This window comes from Apodemus sylvaticus, chromosome 4, assembly GCF_947179515.1.
Source record: "Apodemus sylvaticus chromosome 4, mApoSyl1.1, whole genome shotgun sequence".
NCBI lineage: Eukaryota > Metazoa > Chordata > Mammalia > Rodentia > Muridae > Apodemus > Apodemus sylvaticus.
Genome location: NC_067475.1, coordinates 49,192,261 through 49,217,186, shown reverse-complemented (window position 1 = coordinate 49,217,186; position 24,926 = coordinate 49,192,261). Strand labels below are relative to the sequence as shown.

General features: G+C 36.0%; 1 protein-coding gene across 1 annotated transcript in view; it reads left to right on the top strand.

Annotated features, from left to right (window-relative positions):
* The window catches only part of Col11a1 (collagen type XI alpha 1 chain), a 172,402-nt gene that overhangs the window by 8,396 nt on the left and 139,080 nt on the right, over window positions 1-24,926 (top strand). The window contains exons 2-4 of the mRNA XM_052179401.1: window positions 10,527-10,694; window positions 16,469-16,682; window positions 21,726-21,888. Coding sequence (XP_052035361.1) covers window positions 10,527-10,694; window positions 16,469-16,682; window positions 21,726-21,888 — 545 coding nt within the window. The remainder of the gene's footprint in view (window positions 1-10,526; window positions 10,695-16,468; window positions 16,683-21,725; window positions 21,889-24,926) is intronic.

The following is a 24,926-nucleotide window of genomic DNA, read 5'->3' as shown; positions in this document are numbered from 1 at the left end:
CCCCTCTTTCCACCATCCCTTCCTCCCTTCCTTCCTTTTTTCCTTCTTTTAGGAGACAGGGTCTTGGTATATACTAACTTGAAACTCACAATGTAGACAGGGCTGGCCTCCAACACACAGAGATCCACTTGGCTTTTTCTGACAGTTGCTATGATTAAAGGTATGCTTTTCTTTTCATGGTTTGTATCTGTCTGTGAATGAGGGAACATCCTAAGCTATTATTCCCTAGGCTACACCCATCTCTTCCTTGAACCCCTACTCAATGGTCTCTTTCCAAGTAGCCTAGGCTGGCCAGGAACTCCAACGGGCCCACTTGTCTCCACCTCTCTCCTATGTGCTAGGATTATAAGTACATACACCATGTCTTGCTTTTTTAGGGGATTCTGAGGATTGAGTTTAGGTCCATGTACTACAAACATGGACTTCATCATCCTGGCTGTCTACATGGTCTCCTCTATTCACATATTCATTTTATAGTAACAGATAAGTCAGATCTTTCTTGCTTCCAGTATTTGACAAAGCCTTCTCCACATTCTCTCCAAAGATGTCTCTGAACATCTTCAGCTATTGATAGTATCTGTTGTCTTTGTGACTACAGCTGGCTTGGATATCTAGAGTGATGTGTTTGCTCTGATGGTAGTCATAAATAACTTTTCTCCTGGAGTATAAAGAGGAAACTTCAATAAAACATATCAGTCTATAAAAACATTTGTTACAAATATTCCTGCCCTTCTTTTTTGCATACTATTGGAAATTAATTGACTTTTAAGTTAGCAATTAGAAACAGTGATTTGCCTCTATGCAATCAATAAAATAAATCTTTGGATTACAAAAATAATTTGTATATTATACTTATAGTTATTCTACTATGAAGTGTCATATTCAAGCAAGACACAAAAGAAGATTAAGGTTATTAATAAAAAAAAGAAGATAGCTAAGGCTGATAGAGAGGCAGTCATACAGTTTTAGAAGATACACACACACATATATATGAATATATATTCACATATTGCTATCTGATGCAATATCAGTTGTACTAAAAGCAGTAAGTTGACTGTCAGTCAGTTTTACTAAGCATGGTAGCAGAGACTGGAACAAGAGAAAGGGACATTTGAGGAAGGGTTGTTGAATGAAGAGGAGGTGTTGACTACAACTCAATAATCCGAAAATAATCTGGAAACTCAGATGTGGTTTATATGTTTGCATCTATAGATAGCTATAGAAATTCATAGAAATAAATAAACTTTGTCATTTATAAATCAGAAACGCTGTATTTTATAGTTGTTACATACTCTTAGATTGTGTTTTTCATCCATTTCTTCACTATACTACATTCAATCCAGTTTATGTAAGCTTGTATAGTATGAGAAGGAGGATTCAGTCTACTCCAAAACGTCATGACTTCAAGTTATTTCCATTGCTGTGTATAACCTCTGTATGTAAATGCTATAGCTACAGTTGTAGGCAGTATGCCAGGATGTGTTAACATGGGTTGTGTGTAACTCCAGTAGTGACAGTGAAAAGCAAAAATACTCCTCCAATTTGTTCACAAACACAAGTTAAATCTCTACTATATACCCATGCTATGCTAGGCTCTAAGTTGATCATTTAATTTAATAAGGCATCTTCCATGATTGACATATGCTTAGGCCAGAGCCTAAGAAGGCAGCAGTCTAGCTCATAGAATCAGCAGTCTACGTGCAAAAGCAGAAATCAACTGAGAGTCACTTATATTAGTATATAGCAATAGTGATGGTACGCGGTATGAAGCACATGTGCAGAGATGTTGGAAAACAGAGCATAGAAATACAGAAAGTCCAAAGAAAGCCAGTTAAAAATTAACAGCTGAGTGCCGAACAATCAAGTGAGTCCATTCTGAGATGTGCCATGAAAGCCCGAAGCAGAAAAGCTACTGACACTACAAAGGACTTGAAAGAAGCCCTTGAAACCAGGCATTGTACAAAAATACGATGAAATGGCTCAGGGAGAAAGGGATGTGAGCCAGGAGGGTTGAGGAAGTGTGTACAGACCCAAGGTCTTAAGGATAGACCTTGGGTCTATCCTTTTCTTAACGTTTCCTTGATAATTCTGCATAGAATAATGCAATTAAAAAGAACTCCTTAACTTTTGTTAATGTTTTCAGGGCCAGTGAACACTGGATATCAGCACATAGGATGTGAGCCAGTTGCTTGTTACCATTGGGTGAAACAATCACAACAGCAGGATGACATTGCTTTCTTTATAATAGATGTACTACTACTAAAAAGCCACCCAGGGTTCTCAACAGTAATAGATCTATTTTGAAATCACACCTCACATGCAGTTGTGCTTATAATGAACATGTAAACATATCAATTAATAGTCTTATTTTATAAGGGAATAATTTAAACAAATATGCCTAGACATTTATAAAACTTCTTTGTAAGACAAGTAACATAAATTTCTAAATCTTTTGAGATTTTTCAGGCAATCATTCACATTATAGCAAGCATTAGAGCATATAATTACAAAATATGATTTTTTAAAAAAATCCTGAAAAATTGTACCTTTAGACCCACTTTGACTTAAAGCACAGATTATTTATCATAAACATTTGCTATATTCTTATGATTTCCTGCAGGTGAAGCTATATTAATATTGTTTAAAATAACAATATTATTAATTAATATGGCTTTGAGTAGTATTGGTAGACCCTCAACTCCTAACGTTTTCTTCTAACCTCTGCCTCTGCTCTTAGTTAAAGGTTTATAAATTTGATTGCCTGCTCATCCATTTGTAATACATTGGAGCTAGTCCAAAGTTTGTATTCTCTAACCTGAGCTGCTGTCTTCCTAACCTGTTCCTCTCTTTAGTCTTCTGAATCTATCTCTCAGCTCATGGCAATGTAATTAGTTGTGAAGTTCAAACAAAAAACAATCTCTCAGAGTTTGCCTTTTGGGCTTTGATGGTTCTTTCCTAGTGCACACAAAGCCCATTCCTACTACTGTTTACTGTCTTCCCAGGGTGTCCAGAATCTGACACAGTAATGCACCTTTCATCCCTAGATTACACCATCTCATACCTGCAGGATGGTAAATACTTCTTTATGACCATCTGGCTGAACCTCAGGGCTCTGAATTTTTTCTCAATCCTGAAGTCTCGTTAGTTTGAAAAAGTTACTTGAATGAGAGATCTTTATTTGACCTTAATTTTCTGTGAAATTAAAACTGACTGGAAAATACCTATGAAAACGTTTGGACCCTATCACTTGTCTCTAATGTAACTTTCCAATGGTTTTCCAAATCAGTTGCAATAGAAATCAGTTTCCATGGACACTTCATGAAATTTACACATCACCCTTATATCTTTGACCTCTCCTCTTAAAGCCCTCTTATTCTCTTAGCAGGAGGCTTTATTTTATCCCATTTCTCCACACTTCTGAGTTGGTTCTTGCATTAAGTTCTTTGTACGAATCCCTCTTGCTTCTAATCCAGTTAAGTGAAAACGATCAGGCAGGGTGTTTTCTCTGACTTTTCAGAATTAGCCAAAATATCATTTACTCACGGAGGAGTTTCTTGTCTTTTTTATTTGATGCCACAATTCATGCTACAGCAAACTTTCATGAACTCTTTCCCATATTTGCTCATTTTCCCCCGTGAATGTAAAACCTGTCCAATGTAACAAATTAAGTACTAATAGTTAAAGATGGAGAAGTTCTTTCCTTCTCCATAAAATGTAGAGCTGATAATTTTGACCTATAAATATTATTATAAATTACTTGTGCTTTTGAGTGTTAATAGAATCCAGGTATTACATAGACAACAATTCCCATTCTTGATACCCCTTCAGCTTTGTACATTTTCATACAGTTACAACAGTCAAATGTCCAACAAAATACAGCTTTCTGATCTGATGAGTACAATGGCCATCAATTCACGTGTTTAGAGAGGTCATGTTGTGTTAAAATTGCCACATTAACTCTACTTTTTTTCCTCAGGACTTTGAGCTGTGATGTCAGCTAACTTCAGATAGTCCTAGTCAAAAACTAGAAATCAAATTAAGTACTGTCAAGGATATAAAGACACAGAACATTATTTTTAATCAGGATTCAACCCTAAAACTTTGAGTTTTATGCACTTTTCTCCATCTCTAGGGTCCATAATTAGAATAAAAAAACAGTTACTAAGAGAATATACTTGCATTTCATATTGATGAGAAGCACTTTGTTTTGGTTTTTTGAGCACACACACACACACACACACACACACATACACACAGGGTGGGAGTGTAGTTTTTCTTGGCATTTAAATGAAAATGTTTGTTGCAAAATTGATTAAATATATTTTTAAAACATTTTAAAAAATCATAATTGCATTTGATCATTGGTTTATTTTTTCTGAGAAGGTTGTCAAAATAGGATTACATTTTATCACGTTAAATTCTTAAAATGAGGCTAACTTGGGGTGCAGGAAGGGTTTAAGTGGCTTACACAGAGGCATTTCATTGCTGCGGTTGTAGACTTGATGAAGAGAGAACTTGCTATTCAAGCATGAAGGGTTCAGATCCCCAGTAGCCATGTACAGTCTGGGTATGGTGCAGTGTGTCTTTAGCTCCTGCATTGGACCCGGGCGTGCGGAGACAAGTGGGGTCTGGGAGCTCAACTGCTAGTCTGCCTAGCTCTGATTGGTGAGCTCTGTGTTTAGTGGGACATCTCATCTGCAAACCAGATGAGACTGTTAGAAAACTCATGCTGTGTTAACTAACCTCAGTCACACATGTGACTGTTCACACAGCCACAAATACAGGTATGGACATTAACATACACATATGCGTGTACAAAAAGATAATAGCTTCTGAGCTTGACTGAGAACTTTGACAGTGTCACCTACAGAAAGTGAGTTAATAATTAGCTGTACAGTTGCCAGAGAATGTTTGTTAAGGACTCTCTGAATCAGCATATTGGTATTCCGTAAATAATAATGTATGCTCATTGTCTCTTGTGGCTCAGTACTATATGTTACATGCATTAGAATTACAGTTTTTTGAAAATCATTTTTATTAAATTTTACTTACTTGGGATATGTGGGGGAGAGAGGAGGGAAAAGAAAGAGAAAAGATTTAGTGATATAAATAAAGAAAATATTTAATAAAAAAAGGGACTAAACTACCAACCAAAGAGTACACATGGAGGGACCCATGGCTCCAGCTGCATCTGTAGCAGAGGATGGCCTTGTTGGACATCAAAGAGAGGAGAGGCCCTTGGTCCTGAGAAGGCTTGATGCCCTAGTATAAGGTAATGCCAGGAGAGGGAAATGGGAATGGGTGGGTTGGTGAGCAGGGGGAGAGGGTGGATGGGATAGGGTGTGGGTGGTTTTTGAGGGGAAACCAGGAAAGGGGATAACATTTGAAATGTAATTAAAGAAAATATCCAATAATAAAAAAAGATTTAGTGGCTTGCCGAGGAAAGCAATGATCTGACATATAATACAGAGTCCCAATGATGAAATTATACAAATACAATGGAGGGTGTTACCTAGGGGAGCAGGAGATGTGACAACCTACATAAAGAATCAAGATTTCCTGAAGGCTTCTGTGGTGTACATTTTAATAAAGGTGTTTACTAGATCTGAATTTACCTGATTTCTCAATGCTGTATCTTAGGTTCATCTGAGAAAAAAAGTGTGTGTGTGTGTGTGTGTGTGTGTGTGTGTGTAAAAGATCTAGAAAAAAGGTATTTTAGGTTGCTCTGGTGGTATATGCCTGTAATCCCAGGTATGCAGTGGGCAGAAGCAGGAGTATAGATTGAATGCCATTCTGTGCAACAAAGCCATTTCAAAGCCAGGAAAATTAGTAAGGTTTTGTCCAGAAAACATAATGTAAAGAGGGAGGAGTGATAGGCTTCTTGGTCTCTATAGGTCAGATGACAAGGGCTTGTCATGTATAAGCAGAATCCCATGCCTACCCGGCAAAACAAAACAAAGCAAAACAACACCAACGGAAACAAGAGCCGAACAAATGAACAAATAAACAAAACCCAAAGAAAACAAAGCAAAAGACTTTACTTACGTTCATTTTTATGATCTACATAGACTTTGTTGAAGCCTTGAGAACTGGCTTTAGTGTGTGAGAAAGAGCTGTAGGTAACCAATAAATGCCTGTGACCATCTCCCCGGCTCCACAGGCGGACACCAAGTTTATGTCGCATACAATTCTCAAGTCTGAGAAAACCTTCTACTGCTTAAAAATGCAAAACCACTTTTATATCAATAAAATCCAGGTAGGAAGGAAGGCAGTGCTGTGTCCTTAGAGCAGTGTTCCAAGGCTCGCCCTCTAAAGTGTGGTAACAAATTCAGCAAAATAAATAAATAGATAGATAGATAGATAGATAGATAGATAGATAGATAGATAGATAGATAGATAAATAGATATATAAATAGATAAATAGATAAATAGATAAATAGATAAATAAATAATAAATAAATAAATAAATAATATATAAATAAATAAAAAATAAAAGCCTTTGAGGTCAAGAGTTTTAGTGCCATTTTACTGGTTTTGAAATTGTGACCCAGACAGGTTGATATATTTCTCTGTGTACACACCATGCCGACACTAAATGGTAGAGATGAAACTCAGAATCAGTCAGAATTTCCATCCCTGTATTACACAGGCTTTCACAGAATATAGAGAAGCCTGGGGAAAAATGCCAAGAGAACTCAAGAATCAAAATATTGAGGGATGTTAGGTGATCCATTTGGACTCTGGAGAAAGATTAAACAGAAAGAATGGATCAGAAGCCTAGGACCAAACTTCTGAGCTGGTGTGGATACCTAGGAGACTACTCGAACACACAGAAAGGCCATTATGGCCTTCAGAAGCCTTGTTTTTTGATGAGAAAGTATATGGCACTCAGAGAAAGTCACTTCCATGCATTTTCACTTGTATCTTGCTCATTTTGTCATATGTGTGTGTGTGTGTGTGTGTGTGCGCACGTGTGTGTGTGCACGTGTGTGTGTGTAAATTGTGTATGTGAATGTGTATTTGTGTTTTTGCATTTCTTTATCAGTTGTGCACAATCTCCTGTATGTGTGTGAGTGCACATTTCTGTGCATACATCTATTATCATCTACTCTGGAAATACAAATCAAAGACTAGACAAATAATTTGGAATGTGTGAATGGTGCAATGCCAGTATAAGCACACCAGACAACATCTTCGGTATATCCTACCTCCTGTTCAGACAAGGTATTAATATGGGTATATGTTTGATGTATTTCTTTTAAGTCCCAACTAGCATTTCTATAGCACTGACTACGGTAATATTTCTGAGACAGCGAATATCAGAATGGGTGAGCACTGGGGTGGGGTGGGGGCTTGAAACTAGGAGGAAAATTAGGCATGACCAGATTATCAAGATTTTCTATGCAAGGAATGTGGAATGTGGATGCCATCTGGAAGTCAGTGGGGTTCACTGAAGGAATTTAAGCAGCAGAGTTTCTTGAGCCATGGAATTTAGGAAGCTCAATCAAGCAGTGGAATGTAGATCGACAGGGAATGCCATGGTAGCTCATTCAGGGCTTCTGTAGTAGTGATTAAGCTCTTGTGTCCTGTTTTCCTGTTTGGTAGACCCATAGTATATAGTAGGAGATAGGAAAAACTACTAAATACAGTACTGTGCTTGGTTAGATGGGCCCCAAAATGCTTCACGATGGGCATGGAAATAGAACTAAAATACTTTGAAAATTAGAAATTTCATTTTTTTCAGATTTCCTGTCATCAGCCATATTAAACCATTGGTTTTAATTTTTAAACAGTTGGAACTAAGAAAGCCAGAAATTTTTTTTTGCAATACTTGCACATATAGGTGGAAAGCAACAAAAACCATAATATGAGAGTTTAATGAATACTATGGCTATGGAGATAACAGAGTGAAGCAACAGGCAGAATTTAAAATTGGTTTATCATTTAGTTCTGTAGAAACAAAGAAGAGAAAACAGAATTTGTTAGCTGAATTTTATATTTTTTAAAAACAGACATTCCTTGGTAGAAAATTAATTTAAATTGAAACTTAAAACAACAACAAACACCAACAGCTGTGAATTAGGGACTGAGCATTGATATCACCACTGTCCCTTCAAAGACATTTGTCAGAGTTTAAGGATAGATTCTCTACACTGAATATAGCAAAGGAAGGATGCTCTGATCACATCCATCTCAAGTTGGAAAGGGATAACTGTTTGTGGCCTTGTAGAGGTCTTGCATGAGAAGTCACTGCTATGAAAGGGAAGCCCTGTTCCTTCCTGTGCTTTAGTGACAGATGCTCAGTTTTGAACACAACCTGTGCTTTATCTTTTTATCATTGAATTCCATACAGCTTCTTAGTCCCTGTTCATGTCTACTCTGGAGTCTTGTTCAGCGTAAAGCAAGAAGATAAAATAAAATAAGTAGATAATATGTTGTGGGTTTCAGTCACATTTTTTTTCCACAGAGTAATTTATACCCTGAAATGTGAATTGAGTTTAATTTAAAATAAATATCAGCATCAGGAATCAATTAACTGACTTAAGATAATTTCAGACTATTTTCAGTACGTTTTAAGTTTCCTTTTGTGGTTTCCATCTGTGGGTTATTACAGCAACAGTGGGGGCACAAAAACCAGGCTCAGTATTTACCCAGACCCCGGGAATACCCTTAGCTTATTCTTTGATGCTCAGTTCTTTCCTCTGCATAGCAGGAAGAGGACATGTTATTTATGAAGGTGTGTGCCTTTAAAGAATGGAGCCTGGTGACAGGCCACATATTAGGATCTTTGTACAGGGCGGTTAGTGTGAGCATTACTTTCTTAGTTTTATGACATGACAAAGTATGATAGCAAGATTGGTCTAAAAATAGTCTTTTGAAGCAGTATTAGTGCAAACCAAGTTTTCAAGTACTGTTCAGATCTTAAAACAAATATTCAAAAACTAAATGAAAAGGCTACTATATTTGATCCATTCGGACTTTCTTATTTCCACAAACATTATTTTAAACTATTACAAACACTATATGTTATATTGAATAGTATGTGGATTTTCATTTATCAGCTATATTCCATAGGTGCACGAGGGTTTGCTTTTAGAAGAAATTGTATTTGTTATTAGAGAAAATTATAACAAAGGCATGGTTGGTAAAACTCTACCTATGTATATCTGCAGATCTAGAATTCAGTTTTCCTTGAGTTAAAAAAATTAAGGGATGGACCAGGTGCATATTTCCCACAATTCCCATTTAGTTGCTCATTCATATATTCTGTAAGAACTTGAGTGTCATTATAAGTAAATATTTATTGAAGTTATAATTCTCAAAGAGCCTGAAGCTGGTGAGGTGAGTTTGTCCCTTTAGATATGATATTATGATGCTAGCTTCTTATTTCTAGAATCAATCCCAATTTCCTTCTCATCAAGTCCTTGCACAAATAATATACTAAAAGGTGCACTGTGGTGGTGATTCCTCTTAACTCACCTATATTAGAATTTTCAGTAATTAACAAACATGTTAGCAGTTTTTGTACACTATTAAAAGTAGACATGCCTTCTTACCTAGTTACCAAAGCACTTAAGCACTGTACCAGTTAGAATCTAAGCAATTTAAGGGCTGTATCTTAGCCACGATGAATAACACATTGGCCAACAGATAGAATAATTGGAACATTTCATTTATTTTGAAGACAGATAGAAGTCTTCGTGAGTATATTGACATGATGGGCTCTAACATTCATTTGTAATAGGTACTACTCCACTTGGTGCATGTATTGGCTCAGAGACATGAATGAATTTTCGTGGACCAGATATTTTTAAAGTCCAGCAATCATATATGTCCTGTCTTTGTGGTTTATGCCATGTACTGAGCCTTCAGAACAGTGTTTGTGCTCATTTTATTCAGCACCTCACAGAAGTAGTTAGGTAATTTCATGGATTGGAACTTCACGACTTTTAATGACTGAATAAAATTCCTATCATATGTATCACATGCTGTTCATTCATTAAAGTTTTACTTTGTTTCAGAATTTTGCTACAATGAATAATGCCAGAGTGAATACACTTTGAATTCTTTGGACATGCAACTTTTGGGATTTTGGAGTTGTATGCTACTTTGTTGTTTTGAGAAGATATATGATATTAATTAAAATTCTTCGAATAAGGAACTTCATAATACTACAGATATAAATGCATGTTAGGGAATGTGTGATACTGATAGATTCAGGATGAGAAGAAGGAATATTACCTGCGATTGTGCACTTACCAATGACTCAAGTAGCTACAATGGATATAGTTCAATCCAGTAGTCATACAGTTGGCCCTGGTCAAACGAAACAGGCCAGAAAATCTGAGAAAGGGAATGGGAGAGATGAAGAAAGCTTGATATGATAAGAGGTTTGGGAGGATGTTAATCAGAATGCATTTAATATAGGCATAGAATTGTCAATGATATTTAATAATTAAAATACTGAAACTAAAAAATATTTTAAACTATTTAATTCTCTAAATTTTTTTTTGCTTATTTTTCAGCTGCTCCAGTTGATATACTAAAAGCATTAGATTTTCACAATTCTCCAGTGGGAATATCTAAAACAACAGGGTTTTGCACAAACAGAAAGAATTCTAAAGATCCAGATGTTGCTTATAGGGTTACAGAGGAAGCACAAATCAGTGCCCCAACGAAGCAGCTATTTCCAGGTAGGTTCATTTTATCTTTGCTCCTATTGCTATTGCTGCTGTCATTAATACAAATTCTATTATTTTATTTTGCTTAATAGTGTTTCTATTGTGTTATATAATACCCAGTTACAGCTTGAAATATATTTTTTCATATTACAAAAATGAAGAAATCGCAATCATCAATGACATGATGAAAATATCTGCCAGACTGATTTAATCGAATAAGAGAAATTTGCTTATTTTTAGAAATTAAACAATTCATTATGTCTTTAATAGAATATGGGAAGGCAGTATTTTATGACTATCCCAAATTCATGGAGTAAGGATTGGAGGAAACTGTTACAATTAATGATTGATAATTTAACAGTCATGTAGATTAGTACAAGCTTAGTGGACATTACTCTATTTACTTTCCAAGAAACATTTTTTTTTTTTGGTTAAAGGTTCATTTTGAATTTTTTACATATTATTCTTATGTGAATTTTAATACAGTGTGGTAATTTGCATATTAATGACATCTGTAAATATTCAAATGGTTGTTTCCCAGTTAGTGGAACTGTTTAGGAAGGCTTAGGAAGTATGCCTTTGTTGGAGTAGTTGTAGCCTTAGTAGAGGAGGTGTGTTACTCAGAGTCGGCTTGAGGTTTCAAAAGCCCACACCAGACCTAGTTTCACTTTCTCTACTTCCAACTTATGGAACAGAAATGAGCTTTTAACTGCTGTTCCAGTGCCACATCTGTCTGATGCCGTGCTGCCTGCCATAAAGATCATGGACTAACTATAAGCATGTAGTTGCTTTTTGTTGTAAGTTCTCTTGTTCCTGGTGTCTCTTCACAGCAGTAAATTAATAACTGAGAAATACAGCTAATCAGTTCTCATACATACTCAGAATCCTGGTATTAGAGATTTTTGTAAGACTTTACCTGGAAAATTTTCATATGATATTGATGAATTTCTGGGAAAATTTTTTTCTATGGGAGACAATTTGGTCAAGTAGTAACAAATCTTTTGAAATAATAATAATGTAGAAAGAGATCATTGAGTGAAGAAATGAGAATTCCTGATATCGGTGTGTAGATCAACAGCCCATGACGCATGCCCCATGATGCATGCAGGCTGTTGATACATGTTAGTTACTTAGCTGTAACTTGCGCTTTTATTCCTATTTAACAGAGACGTAAATTGAGCTTCACAGATGTTAATTAATTTAACTAATTATATTTAATTATGTGATAGAAGGTGATACAATATCAATATTTTATATCTGATCAGACTTCATTTTTATGCTTTATGATCTTCCACAAAAGTTAACATTTCAATGTTCCACATTGTGTGTTCTATCTGAAGAGCTCAGTTCTGACTCTCTGCATCAGTTTTTAAAAGTCAGAAAATGTGATAAAGGAATTCACTATAAGAAGCAAAATATTATTTGTATGGGACATTAGCTCCTTATCTTCTTTTTTCTTTCTTCCTTCCTTCCTTCCTTCCTTCCTTCCTTCCTTCCTTCCTTCCTTCCTCTCTCTCTCTCTCTCTCTCTCTCTCTCTCTCTCTTTCTTTCTTTTCTTCCTTCCATTTTCCTTCTTTTTTCTTTCTTCTTTTCTTCCTTCCTTCTTTTCTTTCCTTCTTTGTTTTTTTGACTTCTTTGTTTTATTTTTCTTTCTTTCTCTCTTTTCTCTAACTCCCTCCATCTTTCTCTTCCTCACTCTGTCTGTGTGTCCCTAACTCCCCCTCCCTTCCTTCTTGCTATGAGAGTTTCCATCTGTAATTCAGGCTGGTTCTCAAACTAATGACCTTTTTGTAAGAGCCATCCAAGAAACCACCATAACCTGTTCTAAAGTATTTTCAAAACATGTTTATCTTGGGACTCATTAAAGTTTCCATTGTATTTTCTTATTTACATTCTTTTTCCTGAAGAAAAGCAATATATCAACACAAACTGTTATTAAAAAGTGATTATATATTAAGTCCATGCCATACATTGAAATTTAATTAAAAAATGTAAATAATAATAATAATAATAGTAACAATGTTACCTTTACTTTTCATTTACATGTATAGCTTCTCTATTTAATAAGAAAATGTTGTGCATAAAAAGTGAAACAAAGATGTAAACTATTAGAACTATTTTAGAAATAGCAAATAAGATACAGTTTACAATATTTTATAATTGGCTCATTATCACAAGTCCTAATAGTTAATTAAGTAATTTGGTGTTTGATCTTTTCTTCATAGAGAATTAATATTATGCATGCTTGTGCAAACTTCTTCCACTTCAGTTGACAGAACTTATCTGTGTGAATATTTTACTCCAGTTAGTACTCTTGTCCTAACTTTTTAGTACTCTTGGCAATGGTTCTTGCAATGGTATTTCAGATAGGTAATTAAAAAAAATTCCTTCATAAGAGAGCACTGTCTGCAAATATTGCATACATGGTAATTTAAAATAGCAATAATAACATACCAATATAAATATCAAGTAAGTGAGCATTATTTAAAAGTGGTACATTTTCTGATGAACACAGCCAGAGAATTGGACACTTCAACAGGCATCACTGATTACAGCCATCATTATCAGGAAAAAAGATTCTACAGTTTCAATTGTAGAATTGAAATATATGACCTGCAGTGATCTACGTGGAGACTCAATACTGAAAGATCTGGAGATGTGCACTGGAATTAAATAAAGAATCTGTTTTAATGTTTCATTGACACATTTGGAATTCCTGATATTAATTTCCTCCAACCCCCCTATATATTTACTTATATCTTTATAATTATTAATGAGGGGGGATATTTCAGCTTGATTCATAGATGAAGAGTTGAATAGATGGAGTGTCTTAGTTAGACAGCAATGCATAGACATCTAAAGTACCATATTAAGACATATGAAATATGTGAACATGCTTATAGAACCAATAGTTAATAGAATTGGAGACAAATTCATTTTCTCTTATTATATAATTTTTAATGAATGCAAAAGTTTCTATCCCCAAATTTAATACAAGAATCATCACCATAATACATATAAATACATTTGAAAGATACATTATGCTTGGAAAAACATTGGAAAAAATTTAAATCATTGTTATTGTGCTATCTCATATAATATTTACTAATGGAGGAACATCTGTTAATAAAAATCATTGTAAGAGTTGTAGCAGAATCTATGATAGTTGTCTGTGATAATCATGTTGGTTAATATAGATACATATTATTTTAAATGAAAATAAATATTAAATATTAGCCAGTGTTACTTTTAACAAGAGTCTTTTCCCTTGTCTTAAGTCTACATTTATACATCAAAATATAGATATTTAAGGTGTTACATGTCACATTTGATGTCTATATTATGTGTTGATAAATGTCTTACGTATTTAATATAATGTAGGACTAGTATTGTATTAACTTTTGCTAAATTGTAATCAAAGTTTTTAGATTTTATACTGCACAAACTCAATGGCTTATCAATTTGCACTTGATTCCCTCATTCTTATATGAGTTCAATGTTTTCTAATGCCTCACCTTTCCTTAATACCACTCTGCATATTTTTTAATTCCTTTTTTTTTTTTGGTAAAATGAACAAATCATCTTTTCCACAGCTCATAATATATTAATGTCTTTTTCTTTCATTATGACATCATGGAAAATATTAGGTTATTTACTTTGGGTCCTCTTCAGTAAAACACTGAATTAACTAAGTATATATTTAAGTAGTATAGAAATTACAAAGCATGTTGTTAAGTGATGCTCTTTATAGCTTCCATATCTCACTTCTATGATTATCTCTCTCCTAATTATTTTCAATATAAAATTTATGTTATATTTAAATCATGATAGAAGACAAAGATATAGTAGAGATATATCTACTCTACTAGTCAAGTTTTTGACTAGTATGTATTAAGTCCTGGGTTCAATAATCATACTAAAGGTTGCAATTGAAATATATATAAATTATATTCCAACTGATTGGAAATAATGATTTGATAAGTAGGTTGAGAGATTTTGTGATAGCACCAAGAAATTGAAAACACATTTTAATGTGGATTTTTGTTTACTACTAACTTCAAAAATATGTGAGAGCCAGTAAGTCAATGCTGACTGCTTTTAGTGGCATGCTATTTAATTTCCATAGCAGCTTTATATTTCAGTCTTATGTCATTAGCCTAGCTAAAGGACATTATGTAGTTTGCTAAGAACATATGGCCAGAATATCTTGTGGCCAGTGAATCACACAAGACAGGATTTTTGATACATTTTATTTACTTTTAATTCTGTGTAAGTCATTTATATACTTGTATGTTTACTTATGTTTATCTCTGTATGTGCCTCTCTGTCTCTCTCTGTCTCTCTCTGTCTCTCTCTCTCTCTCTCTCTCTCTCTCTCTTTCCCTCTCTCAAAGAACTTTATAAGTGTTGATTCTCGGTTTTTCACCATGTGGGTCCTGGGTATTGAACACTGGTCATCATGGCAGCAAGTCTGTTACCTACTACATCATCTCAGCAGCTCAAGACCTCAAATTAACTGAAATACCACATTAGTTCTCACTCATCTAATTTGTGCATACATATTCAGGGTAAACAAACAAACAAAAACTTTTCCATACTGCCTGTCAGTGTTCATTTTGAATACACTTAAAAGGCTTCCCATCCAGAAAACATCTTCTTTTCACTATTATTCTGAGTGAATTCATAGTGTTCTTTTGAATGATGTTCACTGAGCCCGCTGCAGTCATTCCAATGTATTTTAAAACACGCTTTCACCATAATAAATAGTGCTTTGATGACTGTTAAATGTAATATCTTTACAGCTTCTTCTCATAGTTAACAGAGATGAAACTGCATATCTGTATCATCTTTGGAATTTGAACCCATGATAGCCATATTTATAATGCCTTTTAAAACATCATTTTACATTACAGCTTGTAATTTAATTAAGAATGAATGGATTTAAAATGAACACTCTTGATATTCGCCCAGATATAATCTATAACTGAAGAATCATTTTTGTGAACAATGTAGACCAAGTTGAGAAATGCAATGCTGATGTCCATAGGATTGGTTAAATAAAATGGCTTCAGGGGCTGGAGAGATTCCTCTGCAGTTAAGAGCTCTTCTGTTCTTGCAGAGGATTGGAGGTTTAGCTCCCAATGTCCATGTCAGGTGGGTCACAATGCATGCAGCTACAGTTCCAGATAATGTGAGGTGACTGGTCTCCACAGACACTTACAGTCATGGATCCACACACACACAGATACACATACATTAAAGAATGAAATAGAGTGTGCAGATTGACTCAGTGGTTAAGAGTTCATACTGTTCTTCTTGAGGACTCAAATTCTGTACCTAGCATCTTCATTGGGCAAGTCACAGCTACGTGTAATTCCATCTTCAGGGTTATCTGACACCTCTACCCTCCTTAGGTACCAACACTCATATGCCCCCCATTTCCACTCTGTTCACGTACACATAGTTAAAAAAATATCTAAAATTATAATTTAAAACATTTGAAAAAAGTGCTCTGTTGTTTTGGAAATTGTACTGCTATCATGATATTCTTTTCTGACTATGGGCTCAGTTTCTCATAATCACTATACTTTAAATAAATAGCTTTCAGGCTTAACTTGGATTAATATACAGAGAAAGCTTGATACTCATACAGTTCCCTCCACAACCACACTAGTCATTTAACTGTTTCTTGTTTGAGTTTTGTTATCAGGGCCCCATCAATGTTTCAGATAAAGTGATCTAAGAACAATTTGGACTGTAATTTCTAATTGATTTTTGTCTTTTCAGGAGGAATTTTTCCACAAGATTTTTCAATACTATTTACAATAAAACCCAAAAAAGGAACTCAAGCCTTCCTCTTGTCTCTCTATAATGAACATGGCATTCAGCAACTCGGTGTTGAGGTTGGGAGATCACCTGTTTTTCTATTTGAAGACCACACTGGAAAACCCACGCCGGAAAACTATCCTCTCTTCTCAACAGTTAACATCGCGGATGGCAAGTAAGTCACATAGTAACTAAATGTGGAAACCTAGCTGAAAACGATTTTGATTGATCTGTGAAGCATCTTTTTCTAGTGCCTAGGCAGGAGAGGAAGAGGATGATGCAAATTGTCAGGAGTTCCAGAGATAGATCACGTTGTTGTATTTGGAACAATTTGGGGTTCAATTCTGGGTGAAGCATTACCTCATTTAACCATTCTAAGCAAAGATAGGAAATTCCTGATAGGAAATATATATTTTATTTCTAATTTATGTGCATGTGTGTGCCTGCTTTTCTGTCTATGCACCGTCTGAGCATATATGGAGGTGAGAGGAGGGCAGTGGGGACCCGGGAACTGGAATAATAGGCAGTTGTGAGCTGCTTAGTGGGAGTTCTAGGAACAAAACGTGGGTTCTTTCAAGAGTAGCAAAGTTCTCTTGATGACCAAATCATTTTTCTAGCCCCTGGACTTAAATATTTTCGACAGTAGTACTAATATTGCATATTATAGGAGACCTTATATATTTGACATGAGCTGTGTACTGTTTTAAGCACTTAATACAATGCTAACTCAGTTAATAAAGCTTTTAGATTATGGGAGCTGAAGCACAAAAAGTTCAAATGACTTAAATGTGATAGAGAAGGCATCTGAAATGAAGCGCGTACTATACTCTCATCAGTCCCGGAGATTCTGAGCCATAGATTGTGTGGTAATCATTTCCCTTTTTTTTTTTTTTTGGAGACTCATTAACCATAAGGAAATGGGTGTTAAATTTGCATGGTTTTAATATTGGATGTAGAACTCTAAAATCGCCCCTACAAGATATATGGCATCTGGTTATAGGGTTTGAAGGCAGTATAGATACAAAGATAAACATTCATTTTGTCTTTGGTAGGATGACAGAACTCTCAGCAATAGGGAAATTTAAGCTTTTCTATATATAGCAAGTTGTGTTATGATCCTATGAACATAATAAGCTCAAATAAACAAATATAAAATGGAGTTTTCAGTGCTTTTTTTGAACTCAGAGGATATTTTCATTTATGGATTTTTTTAAATGTTCAGGCAGGTGTGTGTGTGTGTGTGTGTGTGTGTGTGTGTGTGGTGTCATGCATAGGTACTGAGGTACTGTATTTATATCATTTCTACTCTACCTGCTCACTCTTCCAACGTCTTTTGCATCAATGGAAGAGCTGCAGTGTGTGGTGTGGGATTTCAGAGTGGACATCTCTTATGAAGAGCTTGTTAGGAGGAAAGTAAAGGAGCAAGTGCTTGTTTGAATGGGAATGTGGAGGGAAGAGTGTCCCTATAGAGTGTGTCTGCATGAAGCAACTATGTGATCAGCTACAGGGGATCATAAAGCAAAACTTCCAGGAGGTAGGGGCTCAAGAGCACCAGGAGGCGTCTAGGAGACAGAGGATAGAGAGGGGTAGCTCTGAGGGGAGTTGCTAGGCTTCACTAAAATGAGGATTTAACACAAGTCTTACTTATATATATTCTTTTGGTCTTATTTATATTTTGTTTATTTGCGCATGAGCTTGTGTGTGTGTGTGTGTGTGTGTGTGTGTGTAGAAAGAGAGAGAGAGGAGGGGGAAATGATGGATCTTGTGCATGTTGATGTGGGTGGAATGGTGCATGTGTGAGTATGCATCTGAAGGCATGGGCATGTGGAGATCATAAGATAACTAGGGCAACCTTCAGTATTGATCCTCAGTAGCCATCCACCTCTCTCTCTCTCTCTCTCTCTCTCTCTCTCTCTCTCTGTCTGTCTATTTATTTGTTTGTTTATTTATTTATTATTTACATTCCAAGCACCACCCCCTTCTCCTGGTTCTCCCTTCACAAAGTCTCTCCCCTATCACCGCTCCCCTTTGGGGACACCCTGAGTTATAACAATAACCATCCTCTGGTTATTATTTCTACCCCACCTTCTCACTCCTCTCACCTTAACCTTAACCTTAACCTTAACCTTAACCTTAACCTTAACCTTAACCTTAACCTTAACCTTAACCTTAACCTCTGGTCCCACTCTGGCACAGGATTAAGCACATCCTCTCTCACCGAGGTCCTACAAGGCAGCACTGTTGCAGAATAGATACCACAGTCAGGCTATAGCTTTAGAGCAGAACCTCTGCTCTTCTTGTTGGGAAACCCACAGGGAGACTTAGCTGCAGGTCTTCAACATATGTGCAGGTGTTGGGAGGAGGTTCTGCCCAACTGCCAACTGCTCTTCGGTTAGTGGTTCGGTTAGTGGACCTCTGAGAGATCTCAGGGGTCAAGGTTAGGTGCCTTCCTGTGGGATTTCTATCCCCTTCACGGTCTTTAATTTTTCCTCTGACACAAAGGTCCCACAAGGGTCCATGTGTTCTGTCTAATGTTTGGCTGTGAGTATATACGTGACTGTATATGTTTCAGCTTCTGGGTGGAACCTCTTATAGGACAGTTATGCTAGGCTCCTGTCTGTAAGCATAACAGTATCATTAATAGTGTCAGGGGTTGGTTTCTGCCCTATGATGGGTCTCAGGTTGGGCTGGTTCTTGTTTAGCCCTCCCCTCAATCCCTGCTCAATCTTTGTCCCTGAATTTCTTGTATTCAGGACAAATTTGGGGTCGACATTTTTGTGGTTGAGTTGTTGTCCTTAACAGAGGGTCCTGCCTGGCTCCAGGAGATTGCCTCTTTAGATATCCCCTTGTTAGGCATCTCAGCTAAGGTCACCTGCACTGATTCCTGAGAGCCTCCCCATACCAGGAGTCTGGGATTTCCTAGAGATCTCCCACATGGCCCCCAGCAGAAGCAGTTGCACAGTCATTCCCCTGGCCCTCTGGACCTCTCTCCTGGCCCTCTCCTTACCTGATCCTGCCCTTGCCCCATCACCCTCTGCCTCCCACCTCCTACCCAAGTCCTTCTCTCCCTCTGCCTCCCTCCCGTGACTATATTGTTCTCCCTTCTAAGTGAGATTCGAGCATTCCTGCTTGGTCCTTCCTTCTTGTTTAACTTCTTTGGGTCTGTGGGTGTATCCTGAGTATTCTGTACTTTGTGGCTAATATCCACTTATCAGTAAGTAAATACCATGTATGTTCTTCTGGGTGGTCTAGGTTACCTCACTCTGGATGCTATTTTCTAGTTCCATCCATTTGTGTGCAATTTTTTTGAGTCAGGGTCTCAGAGTGAAATGGGGTTTTATCTTGAGGACTAGGCTAGACTGGTTAGCCATAAAATGCCAGACAGATACCTACCTTTCTCTACTATCTTAGCACAGGAATTAGAGGTGCATGTTTCCACGTCCACTCGTTTATAAGGAGCGATGGCTTGGACTCAAATCTTGATTGTGTTGCAGGCACCTTATTGACCAAGCTATCATCCCAGCCCCCTCATTCATGTTTTGATGGTTGCTATGGTCACAAATGCACAGAAGCACAGACTAATCAGTAGTACAGGCTGGAGAGATGATGGCTTCTCCTAAGCCGAAAATCACCATCTTTTGTTTCATCATAAAAATTTGTGATGTTTTATTGATGGTATAGTGACATGAGAGAAAAGGAGCAATTAATCATTCAAAATTCAGCTAATCAATTACTATTCACTTTTTTTTGTTTGTTTGTTATTTTGACACAGGGTTACTCTGTGTAGCCCTGGCTGTCCTGGGACTCACTCTGTAGACCAGGCCGGCCTTGAACTCAGAAATCTGCCTGCCTCTGTCTAGTACTATTTAAATTATTATTTTGCATGCTATACCCAATTCTATGACTGTTGTACTCTTCTTGTTAGGAAAATTTAAAATAATTTAAAAATTGAAGTTTAGTGTTCAGATAAGATTTTAGCAATTAAAATTATTTTTGTTTCCTGTTAATGAGAAGAACATCCCTCAAGACTGGGATTGGTTTAAGTTAGCTCACAGCCTTCTTGGCAGAAAGTATGTGTAAATTTTACTCCCAGTGTATGAAGTGGCTCCAATGCTCTTATATAAGTCTTTGCTCAATTCAAGCTAGTTGAATGTGCTAGTGGAAATACCAAAGATAAAGTATGTATGGAAATATACTTGGTCGTCACCACTAACCATGCCAAATATCATGAAACAGACATTTGGGAATGCTCATGCAAGTTTCTGGGTATTTTATTTTATGGACCTACTCCTAGACACTTCTGGAATATTAATCTAGCACTTTGATTTGGAAGAAAATAGAAACCACAGTGGCTTAAAAAAAATCCAAGTGAATTTCACTTAGTGGTTTCTGTTAGCACCAGACATTGTTAATAAAAAACCCTTTCTAGGATGCAGGGAGCACATGTATGCTTCCAAGGGCTGGCCACGTTCCCCTTTCTAAGCCTGTCATCACCACCCTGAATTAGCTGGGGCAGTAGCTGCAGAGGGAACTGAGCCTCCGGCTCCACACATGCGCTGACTCTGCTTTCTTTCACTGTTTCCTCCTCCTGCCAGCCCTGGAAAAGAAGGAAAGATATTGTGTCTCAGTTTTGGAACCTGCCCACGGTGGTGATCTATAACTGTCTTGAAATTAAAGTGGAAAAAGAACATGAAAACACTTGAAATAAATGGAGCTCGGGACAGAGTAGCACATTGTGTTTTACAATTAGAACATTCAGCTGCTCCAGATGGAGCAGTCATTCAGTCAGGAGACAGACCCTTTTATAGCCATTCTCAGGGGATCACCGGAGCAGAAGTTTTTCTCGTGGAATTCCACTTTGGAAGAAAGCGTTTACGCACAGGGAAACTATTGCTTACCCATATCCATCGCAATCTCTGTCAAATGTGCTCATCAGAAAACAGGGAGATTAAGCTTTTGTTTCTGCAGCACAAAGTGAAGCAGAGGAAGGCAGTCATTATCAGCACAGGTGCCTAATCCTTCCTCCCATCTTCGGAAACTGTGTCCTTTTGAGTGCCTGTAAGTTGTCACTAGCTAAGCAACTGAGGCACAAGCGTACCTCTGTTTTTGCACCGTTTCAGCTCACCGTTGACATTTAAAGCTCACATTCTAATAGGTCTGTCGATTCGACAGCCAGAGCCTTTGAAGCTTACAAAAGAATTACTTCGTTTTTTTACAGGTGGCATCGGGTCGCAATCAGTGTGGAGAAGAAATCTGTGACAATGATTGTCGATTGTAAGAAGAAAATCACAAAACCCCTCGATAGAAGTGAGAAATCAATAGTCGATACCAACGGAATCGTGGTATTTGGAACAAGAATTTTAGAAACAGATGTTTTCCAGGTAAAAATAAATCAAGTGTATTTAGGCGGACTGTTGCTAGATCAACTGGGTTAAGAATTCAAGCAATCCCTATGTTGTAAAACAAAGTTCAAACTCTAAAGGGTGACCTACTTTCTTCCTCTGTGAGTGGAGTGGTGATGTTTTCTATTGTTGGGCCAAAGGATGATTAGACAATGGTGACTGCAGGGCCTGGGAAGCTTTACATGAGCACAAATAGCCAATTCTCCTGGCTGGACAATCCATTTCAGCCATAAATTTAAAACCCTAAAGATTAGTACTTTAGCTTAGAGAAAACACCTTGACTTCCTGTTCTAGAAGATTAATTCAGAGAAATAACCCAGTCATATATAACCCAGTCATATACTCTGTCTAACTAACATTTTTGTTCGAGTGTTTTCTAATAGACATTATGTCGAGTTCTGTAGCTAATAAAGAGATGAACTTTAGGTTTTAAAATCTTCCTTTACAAAATAAAGTGAGAGTCATGGTAGAAGCTTTCCAAATGTATTTTGCTAATTATCACTATAACTCTTGATCTGTTGGTCATTTTATTTAGTAACTTATATTTTGGTTCTCTGTCTTTTTATTCTGTAAACAGAATTGATTCTTGACTCTATTAAAGGATATACAGAATTGTTATTGACACAAATTCTGACTTAACTTTTGGGATAACACAGCATAAGGCTATATAATGTGATTTTATGTATTTTGTTTATGTGTGATACATATGCCCATATGTTAATGTGCACCTATGTCTACAAATACAGATAGTATATATATATATATATATATATATATATATATATATATATATATATATATATATATATAATATAGATGCTGATCTACTGCATATGTGTTAATATGAATCATCTGTGGCACAGTACTAAATACAATGAAATCTCATGACATTTTCAGGTTCTATATTTGAGATAATATTCATTTGTGACTTTTTCAATTACTGTAGTCTTAGCCCTTTGACTATATAAATATCTAACTTTGTGATATTATGGTTAATTATTTGATGTGTGCATTGTAAGAATACATAATGACAATATACTTTTTGTACATTGTCATGTATTAAGTGTGCAAGGATAAATATTTGCTTATTGGATGAATGGATATCATAGTAAAGTTTTATAACTTCTATTTTTGAAGACTCTTAGTTCATAAGTGCATGAACAGTTTCATAGACTAATTTACTTTTGTAACCCAAGAAAATCTGATTTTCTAGGTCTGTGAGTGAGTGACATGTAAGAACATTAATAGAGTTCTCTCTTCCTTCTCTTCTGCCCTTCCTTTTTCTCCTTCCTGCTTCCAATGACTGATTTTATAACATAACATTTAAAATCTGAAATAACCACAGCTGTTAACCTGAAGAATGTATTAAATATTATGAACAATAGTGTAGATGAGATTCTTTTGTGAAATTTCTAGCTAATATGACAATGGGCTGTGAGAAATTACTCTTTAAATCTGTTTTGTATTTTGAGCATTCATGTTGCCACATGAAACGTTAAATAGGGCATTTATTTACTGTTAGCTTTTAAAATGGAAATGAACTTAGAGCTTTTGCATCATAGGATTGTGTTGTAACATTTCTTTTTTATCTGTTCAAAAAGAAAAGGCTCTTATTTTTACTTAGTAAATTCATTAAGCAACTATGGGAGAAAAAAATGAATCGAACATAATTCATATTTATCTAATCAAATATGAACAGCCATCATCTGTGAGACTTATATTTATTTTTCTTGCCAAATATTGTTGTTGTCTAGCTAAGAAAACTTCAAACTCTACAGTTCTTGTGTGAAAGTAAGTCATGAAGAAAATAAATGCATTAAATATATACACTTCTTCAATACTGTGAGATTAGTCTACCATATCTAAAGATGTGGTCACTGACGTCTTTTTTCTAAATTGTTTACTCAAAATTCTTTTGCTTTCATTTCTGTTTATACTTTGATACTTGTGTAGAATTTCTACCCCTCTGAATTTATTTTTGTGAACCATACATAGTAGAACATATATTAATTTAATATTTGATAAATAATTACAGTGCTGCTGCAGCTGCGATAACATTAGATATCCATTAGCCTGAATACTACTAGGTCACTTTGTCAGAAATATTGTGACTTATATTTAACTGCAATTTATTTAGTGTAACAATTTCATGGATACACTGTTCCACGCTTCTGAAATGATACTATTTTGCTACAATAGACACTGCATATACTTATATTTGCCTCATAATATGATTTTTTTTAAAGAATTCAAAGCACACAGGATTGAAAATGATTCGTTTCTCTGGTATGATTTCCATGAACACTCAGTGGGACATACGTATTTACAGTCTACATGGTGTGGCTTTGGCATAGCAGTAGAGTCAATCTGCAGGTGTGTTCTGGAATGAGGACATTCTGATTTTCATCCCCATGATCTGGCTTCCTATAAAACTTCTCTACAATTCAGTTCCCCATTTTTCACTTGAGAAGTATAAAAGGTAGCCATTCACAAAATTGAAAAAAACAATGGAGCAGCTGCAGATAATGCCCTTGCATACATGTGTGAATTTACAATTTGTAAATAATTTTGGTGGTTAATTTACTCTTGAACTAATATAACAATGTGTCTTTTATTATTATTTCATGTCTTTCGATAGCATAGATAATATTTTTGAACATTGTTTTCTAGCAGTGCCCTATGTCTTAATGAAGATTTCTAGTGGGTTCTTTTGTTTGTCCTGAAAAAGAGAGTTCTTTTCTGGCCTACTGCTTGTGTATCAAGCAGAATTAAAACCTATCTGTTCCCTCAGGGTGTAACATAACCTGAACTCAGGCTATATTAAGAGTAGGCTTGTATAGGTGGGTATAGATACACAGTACACAGTGTCCATTCAACAGGAATCCATAGATTGGGTTTGTCCAGCCTGACCATATGCTTCAAAGACATGATGACTTATCAGGAAAAATTCTTCATTAAATCAGAGCTTAGAGTCATGTTTTTTTTTTTAAGTTTTCAAAGCACTGTCTGTCAATTTA